We start from the raw sequence: 12,067 nt of genomic DNA, 5'->3' as shown, positions 1-12,067 counted from the left end.
GCGCGCGGCGCGAGCTTGACGGCGCTTCGGGCCCCGCCGCGGTCGACGACGACGTCGAAGGCCTCGTTGACGTGCGTGAGCGTCCAGCGCTTGACGTCGCCGAGCGCGAACACGCCGCCGAAGGCCACGACGAGGTCGCCCTCCCGGAGCCCCGCGGCCGCCGCGGGCGAGCCCGGCCGCACCTCGGCGACGCGCGCGAAGGGCGCCGCGTCCGCGGGCGGCGGCGTGCCGGCCTCGGCCCGCGCGTCCGCCATCGCGACGTCGGCCGCCGCCGGCGCGTCCGCGGGCGCGAGCGCGAGCGGCAGCAGCGCTTCGATTCGCTTCATGAGCGCTTTGTGGTCCGTGCGCAGGCACGCGTGCCGGTGCCGCAGCTGCCGCGCGCGGTAGACGTCGATGTCCGCGCGCGGGTAGCCCTCGCCGTCGACGAGCGGCCCGCTGAGGCCGGGGCCCGCGGCGCCCGTCTCGGCGCTCGGGCTCGTGAGCTCGGCCTCGATGGCCTCGGCCTCGGCCTCGAGCGCCTCGCGCTCCTTCTGGGTTTGCTTCAGCTCGGCGCGCGCGTCCGACGACGACAGGAGCGAGGCCATGGTGGTAGCGGCGCGCGGCGCGTCGAGGAGCCTCGACCCGTAGACAGCGAGAGCGGCAGTGGCGAAACATTGGCCTTCAACTTGACGCTGATGATTTTCGGGGGCAGCCATCAGGTTTGACGCGTCGTCGCGCCGCCGCCGCCGACAACGCGCGCTCGTCGCCGAAGTTCACGCCGCAATGGAGACGGAGGAGGCCTCGAGCGGCGACGAGAGCGCGGCGAGCTCGAAGGTGTCGCCGCGGCGGCGCGCGCGGGCCGCGCGCTTTTCGGCTCCGTCGAGCAACCCGCGGGCGGCCCGGTCGTCGCCGGACGCGTCGCCGGCGGCGGACCGGCGGCGCCGCGCGCCGCCGCCCGCCGCGCCGCGCGCGCGGCGGACGTCGAGCATCCCCGGGTCGAGCCCGCCGGTCCCCGGCGCGTCGGACGACGACTCGGACGGCGCCGCCGTCGCGATCGAGGCGTCCTCGGAGGCGCCCGGCGGCGGCTCCGACGCCGGCGCCGGCGCCGGCGACGCCGACGACGCCTCGAGCAGCGACGACGACTTCGGCATCGAGGCCTTCGCGTCCGCGGAGACGCGCGCGTCCGACGGCGCGGCGGCGGCCGCGCCCGCGAAGAAGAAGAAGAAGAAGAAGAACTTCCCCTTCGGCTCGCGCAAGCGGCGGCGCCCGGCCGTCGTCGCCGCGGCGAAGCAGGCCGCGGCGAAGAAGGACAAGGCGCCGAAGATCACGCCGGAGCCCGTGCGCGTCGTGCCCATACCAGTCGGCGCGACGGTGAAGATGACCGACCCGCGCTTCCGGGGCCAGCGGGGCATCGCGCGCCGGCGGCGCCCGGCTCGTCGCCGCGTCCCCCCCCGACTCAACCTCCCCGCGCGCAGGTCGTGGAGAAGCGGCAGGCCTGGTACGCCATCAAATTCCCCGACGGGTCGGAGACCGCGGTGCGGAAGATGTACCTCACGGAGACGGCGCCGGAGGCCGAGGCGTGAGGGGCGGCGCGTCCCCCCCGCGCGAGGCCCGCGAGCCGGCGGCGCTCGGTCGCAACCGCACCGTAAGCTCGAGATGGCCGCGGCGACGGGTCCGCGGGAGCGCGCGCCCCCGGGTCGCTGCTTTTGTCGTGAGTATGCGCGCGGGGGTGTGTCGAAGGGGGGAGGCGCGAGGCGGGATTGGCGAGCTCACGCGAATTTGGCGTCGGGCGGGTTGATGCCGTGGTCGGCGATGAAGGCCGCGAGGTCCGTCGCGGCGCAGACGTACTCGTGTTCGTGCTTGACGTCGAAGATCTGGAAGACGAAGCCCCTGCCGAGGCCGTTGCGCCGCGCGGCGCCGGGGCCCTTGAACTTGAAGCCGGGCGCGCTGCCCCAGATCTCGCACTTGAAGAGGAGGTCCTTCCAGCCGTCGTGCGCGTCGGGCCAAAAGCGGCCCGGCACGGCGACGTGGGAGCCGCAGAGCCGCTCGCGGAAGCGGATGAGCGTCAGCGCGTCGTGGGGGCCGACCAGGGGCCAGCCCGCCGGCATGCCGCTCGGCGCGGGCGCGGGCGCCGCGGGCGCGGGCGCCGCGGGCGCGGGCGCCGGCGCGTCGCGCGTCGCGTCGGCGCCGGCGACGGGCGCGGGCGCCGGGTAGCCCGCGCCCGACGGGAGGTGGTCCGCGATGTTCGCGAGCGCGCGCGGGAGCTGCTTCCGCACGCGCTTCGGCGGCGCCGGCGGCGCCGGCGGCGCCGCGCGCTTCCGCTCCGACCCGGAGCCGTCGTCGCGCGCGGCCGCCGCGGCCGCCGGCGCGTCGTGCGCCCGGCACCGGTCGCAGCCGCGGTCGCGGCAGCGCGTGCAGCCGTAGACGGGCCGCGCCGGCGCCGCCCGCGGCGCGCGCGCCGCCGCCTCCTCGCGGGCGAGCGCCTCCGAGGCCGCGCGCGCGAACTCGCTCATCTCGACGGCCTCCTCGAAGGACGTGGCCGCGGCCTCCGCGTGGAGCCCCCGCGTCGAGATGTTCGCGCCCTTGCCCCGCGTCGGGATCGCGAACTCGTCGTCGTCCTCCGCCGCGGAATCGTCGACGACCTCCGCGCGCGCCGGCGCGTCGTCGTCCGTCGCCGCGAGGGCGCCGAAGTCGGCGTCGTTCGGCACGACGGACGGCGACTCGGGCGCCGCGAAGCAGGCCAGCGCCGCGTCGTCCTCGGCCTTCCAGCGCTCCGCGAAGCTCAGCGGCGCGACCTCGCGGTCCGCGCCCGCGACCTCCTCGTCCCGCCGCTTCCGCGGCGTCCCCGCGACCTCGCCGTCGACCTTCGCGGCGTCGTCGTCGTCGGAGATCTCGATGATCTCCGTGGCGGACGACGTCGCCGCGGGCTCGCGCCCCCGGTCCGGCGCCTCGCGGGGCCCCCACCGCCGCGGCGGCGGCAGCGCGCGCGTCGCGAGGTGTTCCGCGACGCGATCGCAGGACAATTCGTTGAGCGAAGAAAAGTCGATGGAGCTCGCGTGCCACGTGCGCTTCAGCCCGAGGATCTCGCGGCCGTAGATCGCGACGACGACGCCCTGCACCCCGGACGGCGGCAACCGCGCCACGGCCCGGGCGAGCGCCGCACGGCTCGCCTCGCTCCAGCTGCGCGGGAAATTCACGACCGGCGACGTCGGCATCGTTTCGTGTATCGTAGAGGTTCGTGTGTGGGAGAGGTGCGGTTTGACGTTGCGTAGGGCGGTGCGCGACAATGGGCGAAACCTCGCAGGGACGCCCTGCTCCCCGTGGACGTTGTGATTTGTGGAAATTTATCAGCGATTCCCGAAGCGCAAAATCATGACCGCGTCCGTCGGGCCGAAAAAAAACACCCCACCCCGAAGCCCCCGGAGCGCCCCCCGCTTTTCTACCCCGTCGCGCGGTCCGGGTCGAGGGCCGCGCCGGGCGGCGGGCTCCGCGGCGGCGGCTCCGGCGGCAGCACGGGCTCGGGCTGGCCGCGGAAGAGCAGCGCGGCGAGGAGGGCGCGGCAGGCGTCGAGGGCGCGGGACTTGGGCGTCGGCGGGCCCGGCGGCGGCTCGAGCTCGCCCTGGAGGCGCGCGAAGATCGCCGCGACCGCGCCGGCCTTCAACGCCCGTCGGAGGTTCGCGGGCCGGTCGAGGAGCACGTGGAGGAGCACCGCGACGGGCCGCAGGTAGGCGACGTAGGTCTCGCGGAGGTCGCAGACGAGCAGCACGACGAGGCACTCGTCGTCGAAGGACGGCAGGTCCCGGACGAGCCGCGTGCCCTCGTAGGCGAATTGGAACGCGACGGCGATCGCCGGCAGGTCCCGCCGGTTCTCGGGCTTGAGGGCGAAGCGGATGAGCTGGAGCTGCTCGGCGACGGGCTCGTTCTCGAAGAAGAGCAGCACCTCCTCCTTGAGGAGCGCCGCGTCCGGCTTCGGGCCCCGCGGCTTCGCGTCGCCCGGCGGCGGCGACGCCGCGCGGCGCCGGCGCCGCGCCTTGGACCGCGGCGGCCCCGCCGCGCCCTCGTCGTCCCGGGACGCCTTGGCGATGATCTGCTTGCGGATGCGCGACGCGCGCTTGAACGCGGCCCGCAGGTCCGCGTCCGCGTGCGCGCGGGCCGTCGCGGCGTCGGCGACGGCGGCCTCGCGGCGCGCGGCGTCGCCGGCGTCGCGCGCCTCGCCCGGCGCCCGGCGCAGCTGGCGCAGCTCGAAGGCGCGGAGCTTCTCCTTGACGCCGCGGGCCTTGGCCGCGTCCGCGGTCGCGGAGTCGAGGGCGCGCGCGAGGCCGCCCGTCGCGTCGCGCGCGGCCGCGGCGCGCACGGCGTCGCGGAGCGCGTGCTTCGACTCGGTCCCCTCGTCGTCGAGCTCCTCGGCGCGGGCGCCGCGGGCCTTGCGGCGCTCCGCGCGCCGCGACTTGCGCGCGGCCTTGTCGCGGTCGCGGCGCCGCGGCGGCCGCGGCGGCACGACGCCGTCGCCGTCGCTCGAGTCGCCGTCGAGGTACATGGACGGCCGGCCCTCCTTGGTCCGCGGCCACATGGCCCGCGTCGCCGCGACGTCCGCCTCGCCGGGCGTCCGCGGCGCGGCCGCGGGCTCGGGCGGCGCCCGCTCGGGCGCCGCGGGCGGCGCGTTCCAGTCGTGCGACGCCGCGCGGCGCTTGCGCTCCGCCGCCGCCGCGCGCGCGCGGCCCACGGCCGCCGCGCTCGGCACGACGGACGGCGCGTTCGACGCGTCGTCGCGTTCGCCGCGCGCGGCGGACGCGTCCGACGCGTCGCCGTCAGACGGCGCCGCGAGCTTGGCCGCGCGCCGCGCGGCGGCCGCGCGGCGCACGCGGCGCACGACGTCGGGCTTCGGCCGCGGCGCGGGCGCGTCGGACTCGGCCTCGGACGCCGTCGTCACGTCGAACTCCTCGGGCAGCCGCCTCCGCCGCGCGGCGGCCGCCGCGCGCGCGCGCGCGGCCGCCGCCGCCGTCGGCCGCCCGCCCGCGGCGAGCGCCGGGGCCAGCGCCAGCGCGGGCAGCGGGTCCTCGTCGGCGTCGTCGGCGACGGCGCGCGCCAGCGCCGAGCGCGGCTGCGGCTTGTAGCTCACGGCCTGGCGCGCGGCGAAGCCCTCGGCGGCGTCGGCGTACTTTTTGTTTTGGCGCTGGTGCATGGCGCCCATGCGCGCGTCCATGCGCTTCATCATCGCCTCCATCTCCTTCATCTGCGCGTCGGCCTGGTTCGTGAGGTCCTCCATGGTGGTGAGCGCTGGGCTGCCCGCGGCCCAGACCGCGTCCGTGAGAGCGCTGGGCTGCCCGCGTCCCAGACCGCGTCCCAGCCCGGCTTGTCACAGGGCTGCCCCCTCCCGCACCCGTCCAGATCACCCGCCCAGACCGGCGCCGCCGCCGCAAGCACACGTTGAACGTCACATTGAGGTTCAACGTACTCCGAAGCTCCGCATGAGGGGAGAAGCATGGAGAGCCTCTCTTTGCATTTGGCTGTCGCGCGGCGTTCGACGGGGCCATGGTCACGGGAACATGCGTCTGAATGCCGGGCGCGCCCTCTCTCCAGGAGTGTGCGCCGTGACCATGGCCGCGTCGGCGGTCGATTTTTATGTGCTCGCGAACTCGCTACTTTTCGACATGCTCTCTGACCGCCAGAGCAGCACTTTTTGGGCTTCGGGCAGCATGCTGGCTGGCGCGGAGGCTCGGGGTACACGTCTGGTGCCCTCGGGCTGCTCAGTTGCTGGTTTGGCTCGAAGTACGTGCGACACGCGCGCGCGGCCACGCGGCCGCGCGCGACGCGGTTTCAGCCCGAACATGTCAGATCGACTTCCTCGGCTCCTCTGGGCCAGCCCTTGTGGCAGGGCGCTCGCGGGTCGATGGCGGACGATCCCTGCTGCTGCGCGGGGCTGCCCGGGCCGCTCACGGGCCGGGGGAGGGGCGTCGCGTCGGTCAAATCGGTCGTCCGAAACCGCTCGCGTTCTCAGCGAATCGCAATCTAGACGATGCCGCTCCTTCGCCGATGGCAGCCCCCATGTGCGCGCTATGCGCAGTCCCAGCGATCTTGCACGCGGGGGCGCGCGCGCGGTGGTAGGCGCGCTCGACTAAATTTAATGCCTCCATGCCGTCTCGGGCTGAAATCAGCGGAACCAATTACATAGAGCGAGCCGATGAGCGGAACCAAACACATACAGCGAGCCGCCACGAAATAAATGCAACGGATAGGAAATCTCAGTGGTGCTTCCCCCCTAAGCTCCGCGAGCTCGTCGTCGTCGTCGTCGTCGTCGTCGCGTGCTCTCAGCAGAACTCCACAGCGGCTCTCGACGTGCGCGTCGTGCTCGCACAGCAGCTCTCCACAGGGCGCGCATCAGCAGCTCTCTCCAGCAGCTCTCGACGCGCGTTCTCGCCGCACTACACGCGCCGCCGCAGTCGCGTCTGCTTTACTCCCACCGCCGCACCATGGTCGTGCTGCACATGATCGACATCTGGCGCGAGACCGTCGACGAGCTCGGCGGGCTCAAGGGCTTCGCGTGCATCTTCGCCGGCATGTTCGTCTTCACGCTCGTCGTCCACTGGACCGTGGCCCAGGCGGGCAACCGCCGCGCGTTCAAGCGCATGAACCTCGAGCGCGCGCGCAAGTGTCGATGATGGGGCGCGCCTCCGATCGCTGCGCGGCGTCGGCATCTTACGGCGCGTCGCCGGCTTCCGCGGTCGGGCGGGTCCCGCCGCGTCGCGCGCTCGCGGCGCCTAAAGGCTGTGCCAACAAAACTCGAGTTTACGGGAGGACGCCCGCGAGGCCGGCGACGAAGGCCGCGGAGAAGGCCGCGTCGGAGAAGCGGTCGGCGACGAACGCGCGCGCGTTCGCGGCCATGGCGTCCCGCGTCTCCCGGGGCCCGTCGACGAGCGCCGCGAGCTTCGCCGCGTAGTCCGGCGCGTCCGTGGCGACGAGGCCGCGGTCGCCGTCGGCGCCGACGATGTCGAGGAGGGGCCCGCCGGACGCGTGGGCGAGGGGCACGAGGCCCGCGGCCATGAACTCGACGACGGCGATGCCGAAGTGCTCGAGGCGCATGGTGTGGAGCCCCACGTGGGCGCCGCGGAGCAGGTCCAGGATCTCGGACCGGGGCGCCGACACCTTGAACTCGACGGAGTCGGAGATTCCGAGGTCGCGCGCGCGGCGCCGGAGCCCGTCCAACAGCGCGCGGTCGTCCGCGTGCCGCGCGGCGCCGGCGACGACGAGCCGCGCGCGCCGGCGCGTCGCTTCGGGCAGCAGGGCCCAGGCCTCGAGCTGGAGGGCGTGGTCCTTCTCCGGCCGGAACTGCGCGAGCGACGCGACGACGACGGGCCCCCCGGAATCGCCGGGCCGGCCCTTCGCGATTTTCTCGAGGACGGACGTGTCGCAGGGCGGGTAGGCCAACGCGACGTCGTCGCGTCGCCAGATCTTTTCGATGTGGCCTTTCGTCCAGGACGAGTTGGCCATGACGGCGTCGCAGCGGCGGCCGCACCAGCCGTAGGCGACCGCGAAGAGCTCGTAGTAGAGCGCCTTGAGCTTGGGCAGCGCCAGGGCCAGGCCCCGGTTGTTGAAGGCCCGCGTGCCGAGGGCGCCGATCATGTCGCCGCTGATCGTCGGGTAGTGGACGTACGCGGCCGTCGCCGCGCCGGCGAGGAGCTTGGCGACGGGGAACGAGAAGCCGTAGCCCGTCGTGTCGACGAAGACGTCCGGCGGCAGCCGGAGCACGGCCTCGGCGGCGAGGACCATGGACCCCAGGGACTGGCCGATCATCGTCGCGACGGGGTAGAGGCCCGGCTCGCTCAGGCGCCGGCTTCGCACGTACACGAACTCGACGTCCGCGGGGACTGTGACACCGAATCGGTCCGCGGCCCTGGCGCGCATGGCCGCCGCGCCGACGCCGACGTCGCCCGTGTAGACGACGATGCGCGCGTCCGTGGCCTCGCGCAGGGCGACGAGGCCCACCCAGAGCACGCGCTCGCCGCCGCCGCCGGCGGCGCAGTGCGGGTGCAGGAAGGCGACGACGCGCTTGCCGCGACGGAAGAGCCGTCGCGCGCGCGCGTAGGCAATCAGCATGACCAGCAGCGCCGCCGCAGCGCCGCAGGCGTGGGCAGCGAGTGCGAGAGCCATCAGCTCTAGTCTCTAGATCAAGAACTGCAATATCGCGCACCACTTCAAATTGAAGTTCAACTTACGGCACCCTTCAAGATCTTGAGCACCCTTCCAGTTCACCTCGACTTCACCATGGGGTGTTGCTGTGGTCGGTGCGGGTCCACTTAAGCCCCGCCACTCAGCGCTCGTCGCGCGCGTCCGTGACGAGGCACAGCGCCAGGGCGGCGGCGAGGTCGTCCGGGTAGCGCGCCGCGTCGCGCGCGCGGTCGCCGGAGCCCGGCTCGGGCCGCGTGCGGTCGTGGCGGCCGTAGCCGACGTCGCAGGTCGTCTTGTGCGTGCACGCGAACGCCTTGCTCTTGAAGAGGTTGATGATGGACTTGGAGTTCGTCCAGAGGTCCGTGGGCTTCTGCTGGCGGCGGCGGCTGTCGACCGTCGCGAACTTGCACATGCACACGGTCACTCGCGTGAGGCCGAGGCCGCGCTCGAGCCGCTCCTTGGCGAGCGGGTGGTGGCGCATGAGCGCGGACGGGTTCTCCAAGCAGAAGATGGCGCGCGGGTTGGAAAGTTTGGTCTTCTCCATGATGGCGATGCATTTTTCCAATTCACGGTTGGCCCGACGCGCGTCGTCCGTGAAGCCCTCGATCCTCTCCCGGCTCCGGTGGTGCCCGCCGGAGAGGTTGCTCCAGGTCCGGCACTCGGGCGCGAAGAAGACGATGTCGTCGTCGGCGCAGCAGGCGTCGGAGAGGTCGAGGACGTCGGACGTGTCGTCCGCAGCGCACGCCGGGTCCCGGTCCACGGTCCGCGTCGACACCCCGCGGCGGCGCAGCTCCCGCGAGAGGACGCCGGAGCCCGCGAAGATCTCCGACGCGGCGAGCTCCCGCGGCGGCGGCGGCAGCGGCGGCGCGGGCCGGCTCCGCGCGGGCCCCGCGACGAAGCGGTCCGTGCGCTGGCGCTTGCGCACGGTCCCGTCCTCGTCGTCCGAGTCGGCCGGCGGCGGCGGCGCGTCGTCTTCGTCCTCCTCCGGCGGGTCGTCGCAGGCCGGCGGCGCGACGGTCCGCGGCGCGACGGTCCGCGGCGCGGCGGGCCGCGGCTCGACGCGCGGCGCGGCGGCCGCGATGGCCGCGGCCAGCCGGTCGTAGTCGGCGCGCGCGGCGGGCGTGTCGATGACGAACGTCTGCCAGCGCGACGCGGACAGGAACTTGTAGAACGGAAACGACAGGTCGAACTCGTCGTAGATATTTTTCAAGTCGCGGACCGTCGTCTTGTCCGGCACAGCGCGCCAGAACTTGCCGCGCGCCGACGCGGCCTGGATCTTGCATCGCCGCGGGAGGCACTTGAGGACGGCGGCGTCGTCGTCGCCGTGGTGGTCGAAGATGGCGTGGATGGCATGCACATGGTCAGCGCCAGGCTTGGTGGTCTGGGCTTTGATGGTCTTGTTCCCGATCGTGAAATCTGGAACCCACTGCGCGAATTCGCCATGGACGCCCGTCTCAGCGAAGCCCAAGCGCGCCATCTGCGTGTGCCGGAGTCCGACGTCCGTGCAGCGTGCTTGCGCCCAAGTATAGATGATCACACCTTTGCTCGGAGAGCGGCACCTCGAGATGTTGACGAGGTGAGTGAGGTAAAGATCAACCTTCATCCGTGTCGCACCTCGCCTCGGCTCTAGAACCGACCGTATTTTTAACGAGGCGAAAACAAACCCCAGGTAATCAGCAAATGTCGACCCCCAGCCCCCGTTCGCGCGTTCGCGCAAGCGCGGTCTCCGCCCATCGACACGCCGACCGTGACGGCCGCGTTCCACACGAAACAGGTCGATGGAGAGTGCTAAGGCCGCCGGACTCGTCCGGCGCGTCTCGGTTCGGATGGGGTGGGGAGTGTGGGGTTTTTCTCTCGGGCGGCGGCGGCGGCGCGGCGGCCCCCGCGCGGCGGCGGCGCCGCGCGCGGCGGCGGCCGAGCGGGCGCGCGCGCGCGGGCGCCGCGCCTACGGGTTGCCCTGCTGGCCGAAGTCGAAGGCCTTCTGGGGCGTGTTCTGCACGCCGAAGGCGAAGTTCTGGCCCGAGGCCTCGGGGACGATGTTCACGTCCTCCTCGTCGACGCCGAAGTACGTCTCGAGGATGCGGACGGCCTTCTCGTAGATGTCGTTGTTGTCGTGCTGCTGCAGGTCCTCGATCTTCTTGAGGCCCTCGGAGTCGGCGATGTGGTTGGCCATGAGGTTGTGGCCGCCCTGGGTCTGCTTCGCCTCCGCGTCGCCGACCTTGAGGATGTTCTCGAGCGCCTCGAGCGCGACGATGATGATCTTGACGTCCGCGACGGAGAGGAGCTCGCAGAGGGGCGGGATGCAGGCCTGCTGCACGAGGAACTTGATCTGCATGGGCGTGCCGCCCGACGTCGCGTTGGAGATGGCCCAGGCCGCCTCCTTGCGGATGTCGAACTCGGCGCTGTTGAGGAGCTGGACGAGCGGCGGCACGATGTTGCTGTCGATGACGCTCTGGATCTGGTCCTTGTTGCCCGCGGTGATGTTGCTGATGGTCCAGCACGCCTCCTTGCGGATGCCCTTCTTCGGGTTGCCCAGGAGCGCGTGGAGGCAGGGCAGCGCGGAGAAGTTGATGATGATCTGCGTCTGCAGGTCGTCGCCCGTGACGATGTTGCCCACGGTCCGGAGCGCGGGCGTCTGCACCGACGGCGACGGGTGCATGAGCAGCTCCACGAGGCGCCGGCAGACGCCGGCCTCGATGACGGCCTGGATCTTCTCGTTGGGGCCGTCGCTCAGGTAGGACAGCGCCCAGCACGCGTCCGTGAGCACCTCCTCGTCGGGCGAGTAGATGAGCTGCGCGAGCGTCGGCAGCGCGGGCCGCACGGTCATGAACTCGGGCTGGGGCTTGCCGCGGCAGAAGTTCGACAGGGTCCACGTCGCGTTGCGCAGCATGCTCAGCTTCGAGTTCTCGTGGAGCTGCTGGAGCAGCGGCTGCATCGCGCCCTCGCGGAGCACGAGGTCGCGGCACGTCGGGCTGTCGCCCGCGATGTTGCCCAAAGCCCAGACGGCCTGCTCGCGCACGTCGTCGTTGGGCGACAGGAGCAGGCGGCAGAAGATGGGCACCGCGCCCTCCTCGATGACGACGCGCGTGTGGTCGCTCGTGCCCGACGCGATGTTCGTCAGAGCCCACGCGGCCTCGAACTGGAGCGCGGGCGACTCGTCCTTCTGCAGGAACTGGACGAGGCGCGGCACGACGCCCGCGTCGATGACCATCTGGATCGGCGGGTTCCGCTCGATGGACAGCAGCTTCCGGAACTGCGTCGTCGCCTCGAGGTGGACCTGGCGGGGTCGCGCGTCGGAAGCGGCGCGGCGTTTTTTAAATCATCGACGCCGGGCCGCGCGGAAGGGTCCAGCGAGTGCACGCCCGCGACGAGGTTCGGCAGCTGTTCGAGCTGGGTAAACGTAGGGGTGGGCAAAAAGGAGGCGCGGAAGCGGGGGCGGGTCGGGGGGACCGCGCGCGCGCGCCGCCGGGGGGGGTCGGGGGGTCCGCGGCGCGCGCGCGCGCGCGGGCGGGGCGGGCGAGGGACTACCGCACCTTCTGCACGACGGCGGCGTCCATCTGCTGGGCGCCCTGGGCGCCGCCCTGGTTCGGGTTCACCGTCGCCGTCCGTCGCTTCTGGAGCCGCTCCTCCTTCTTGTTTTTTCTAATCTGGATCGTCGTCTCCTCGCGCCGCCGCCGGCTCTCGTCCTGGTCGACGCCCTTCTTGTACGTCTGCTTCCGCTGCGAGGGCGCGAAACGCGCGTTGGCGACCGCAGGCGCGGCGCGCGCGGGGGGCGCGATCGCGGCGCGCGGGGGTTCCGGGGTTCTCGGCAGTGCTCACCTGCGCAGCCGCGCTGCTCGCCATGGCCGACATGCTCCTGGCCGTCTCGGGGAACGCGCCGCGCTGCCTCTGCGAAGGCCTAGTCGCCCGACGACGCCCTGTC

General features: G+C 72.9%; 3 protein-coding genes across 3 annotated transcripts; all 3 read right to left on the bottom strand.

The window, feature by feature from the left end:
* Window positions 1-3,418: 3,418 nt before the first annotated feature.
* AURANDRAFT_62505 (hypothetical protein) lies at window positions 3,419-5,245 on the bottom strand (the record flags this gene model as incomplete). Its single annotated transcript, XM_009036600.1, has 1 exon — window positions 3,419-5,245. One exon carries the CDS (start codon window positions 5,243-5,245, stop codon window positions 3,419-3,421), a length of 1,827 nt encoding a protein of 608 aa, XP_009034848.1.
* A 1,544-nt stretch (window positions 5,246-6,789) lies between these two features.
* On the bottom strand, window positions 6,790-8,028 carry AURANDRAFT_2187 (hypothetical protein; the record flags this gene model as incomplete). The annotated part of the gene is made up of 1 exon (XM_009036483.1): window positions 6,790-8,028. A coding segment is annotated over one exon (1,239 nt), but the record flags the coding sequence as incomplete, so codon positions are not given.
* A 1,893-nt stretch (window positions 8,029-9,921) lies between these two features.
* Window positions 9,922-12,067, bottom strand: AURANDRAFT_69702 (hypothetical protein; the record flags this gene model as incomplete). The annotated part of the gene is made up of 5 exons (XM_009036599.1): window positions 9,922-10,019; window positions 10,095-11,422; window positions 11,485-11,535; window positions 11,679-11,864; window positions 11,965-12,067. Coding segments are annotated over 5 exons (1,695 nt in total), but the record flags the coding sequence as incomplete, so codon positions are not given.

The sequence above is a fragment of the Aureococcus anophagefferens genome (genome assembly GCF_000186865.1).
Source record: "Aureococcus anophagefferens unplaced genomic scaffold AURANscaffold_5, whole genome shotgun sequence".
NCBI classification, from domain to species: Eukaryota; class Pelagophyceae; order Pelagomonadales; family Pelagomonadaceae; genus Aureococcus; species Aureococcus anophagefferens.
Note: the sequence above shows the minus strand (reverse complement) of the source record. Positions and strands in the feature narration are given on the sequence as shown.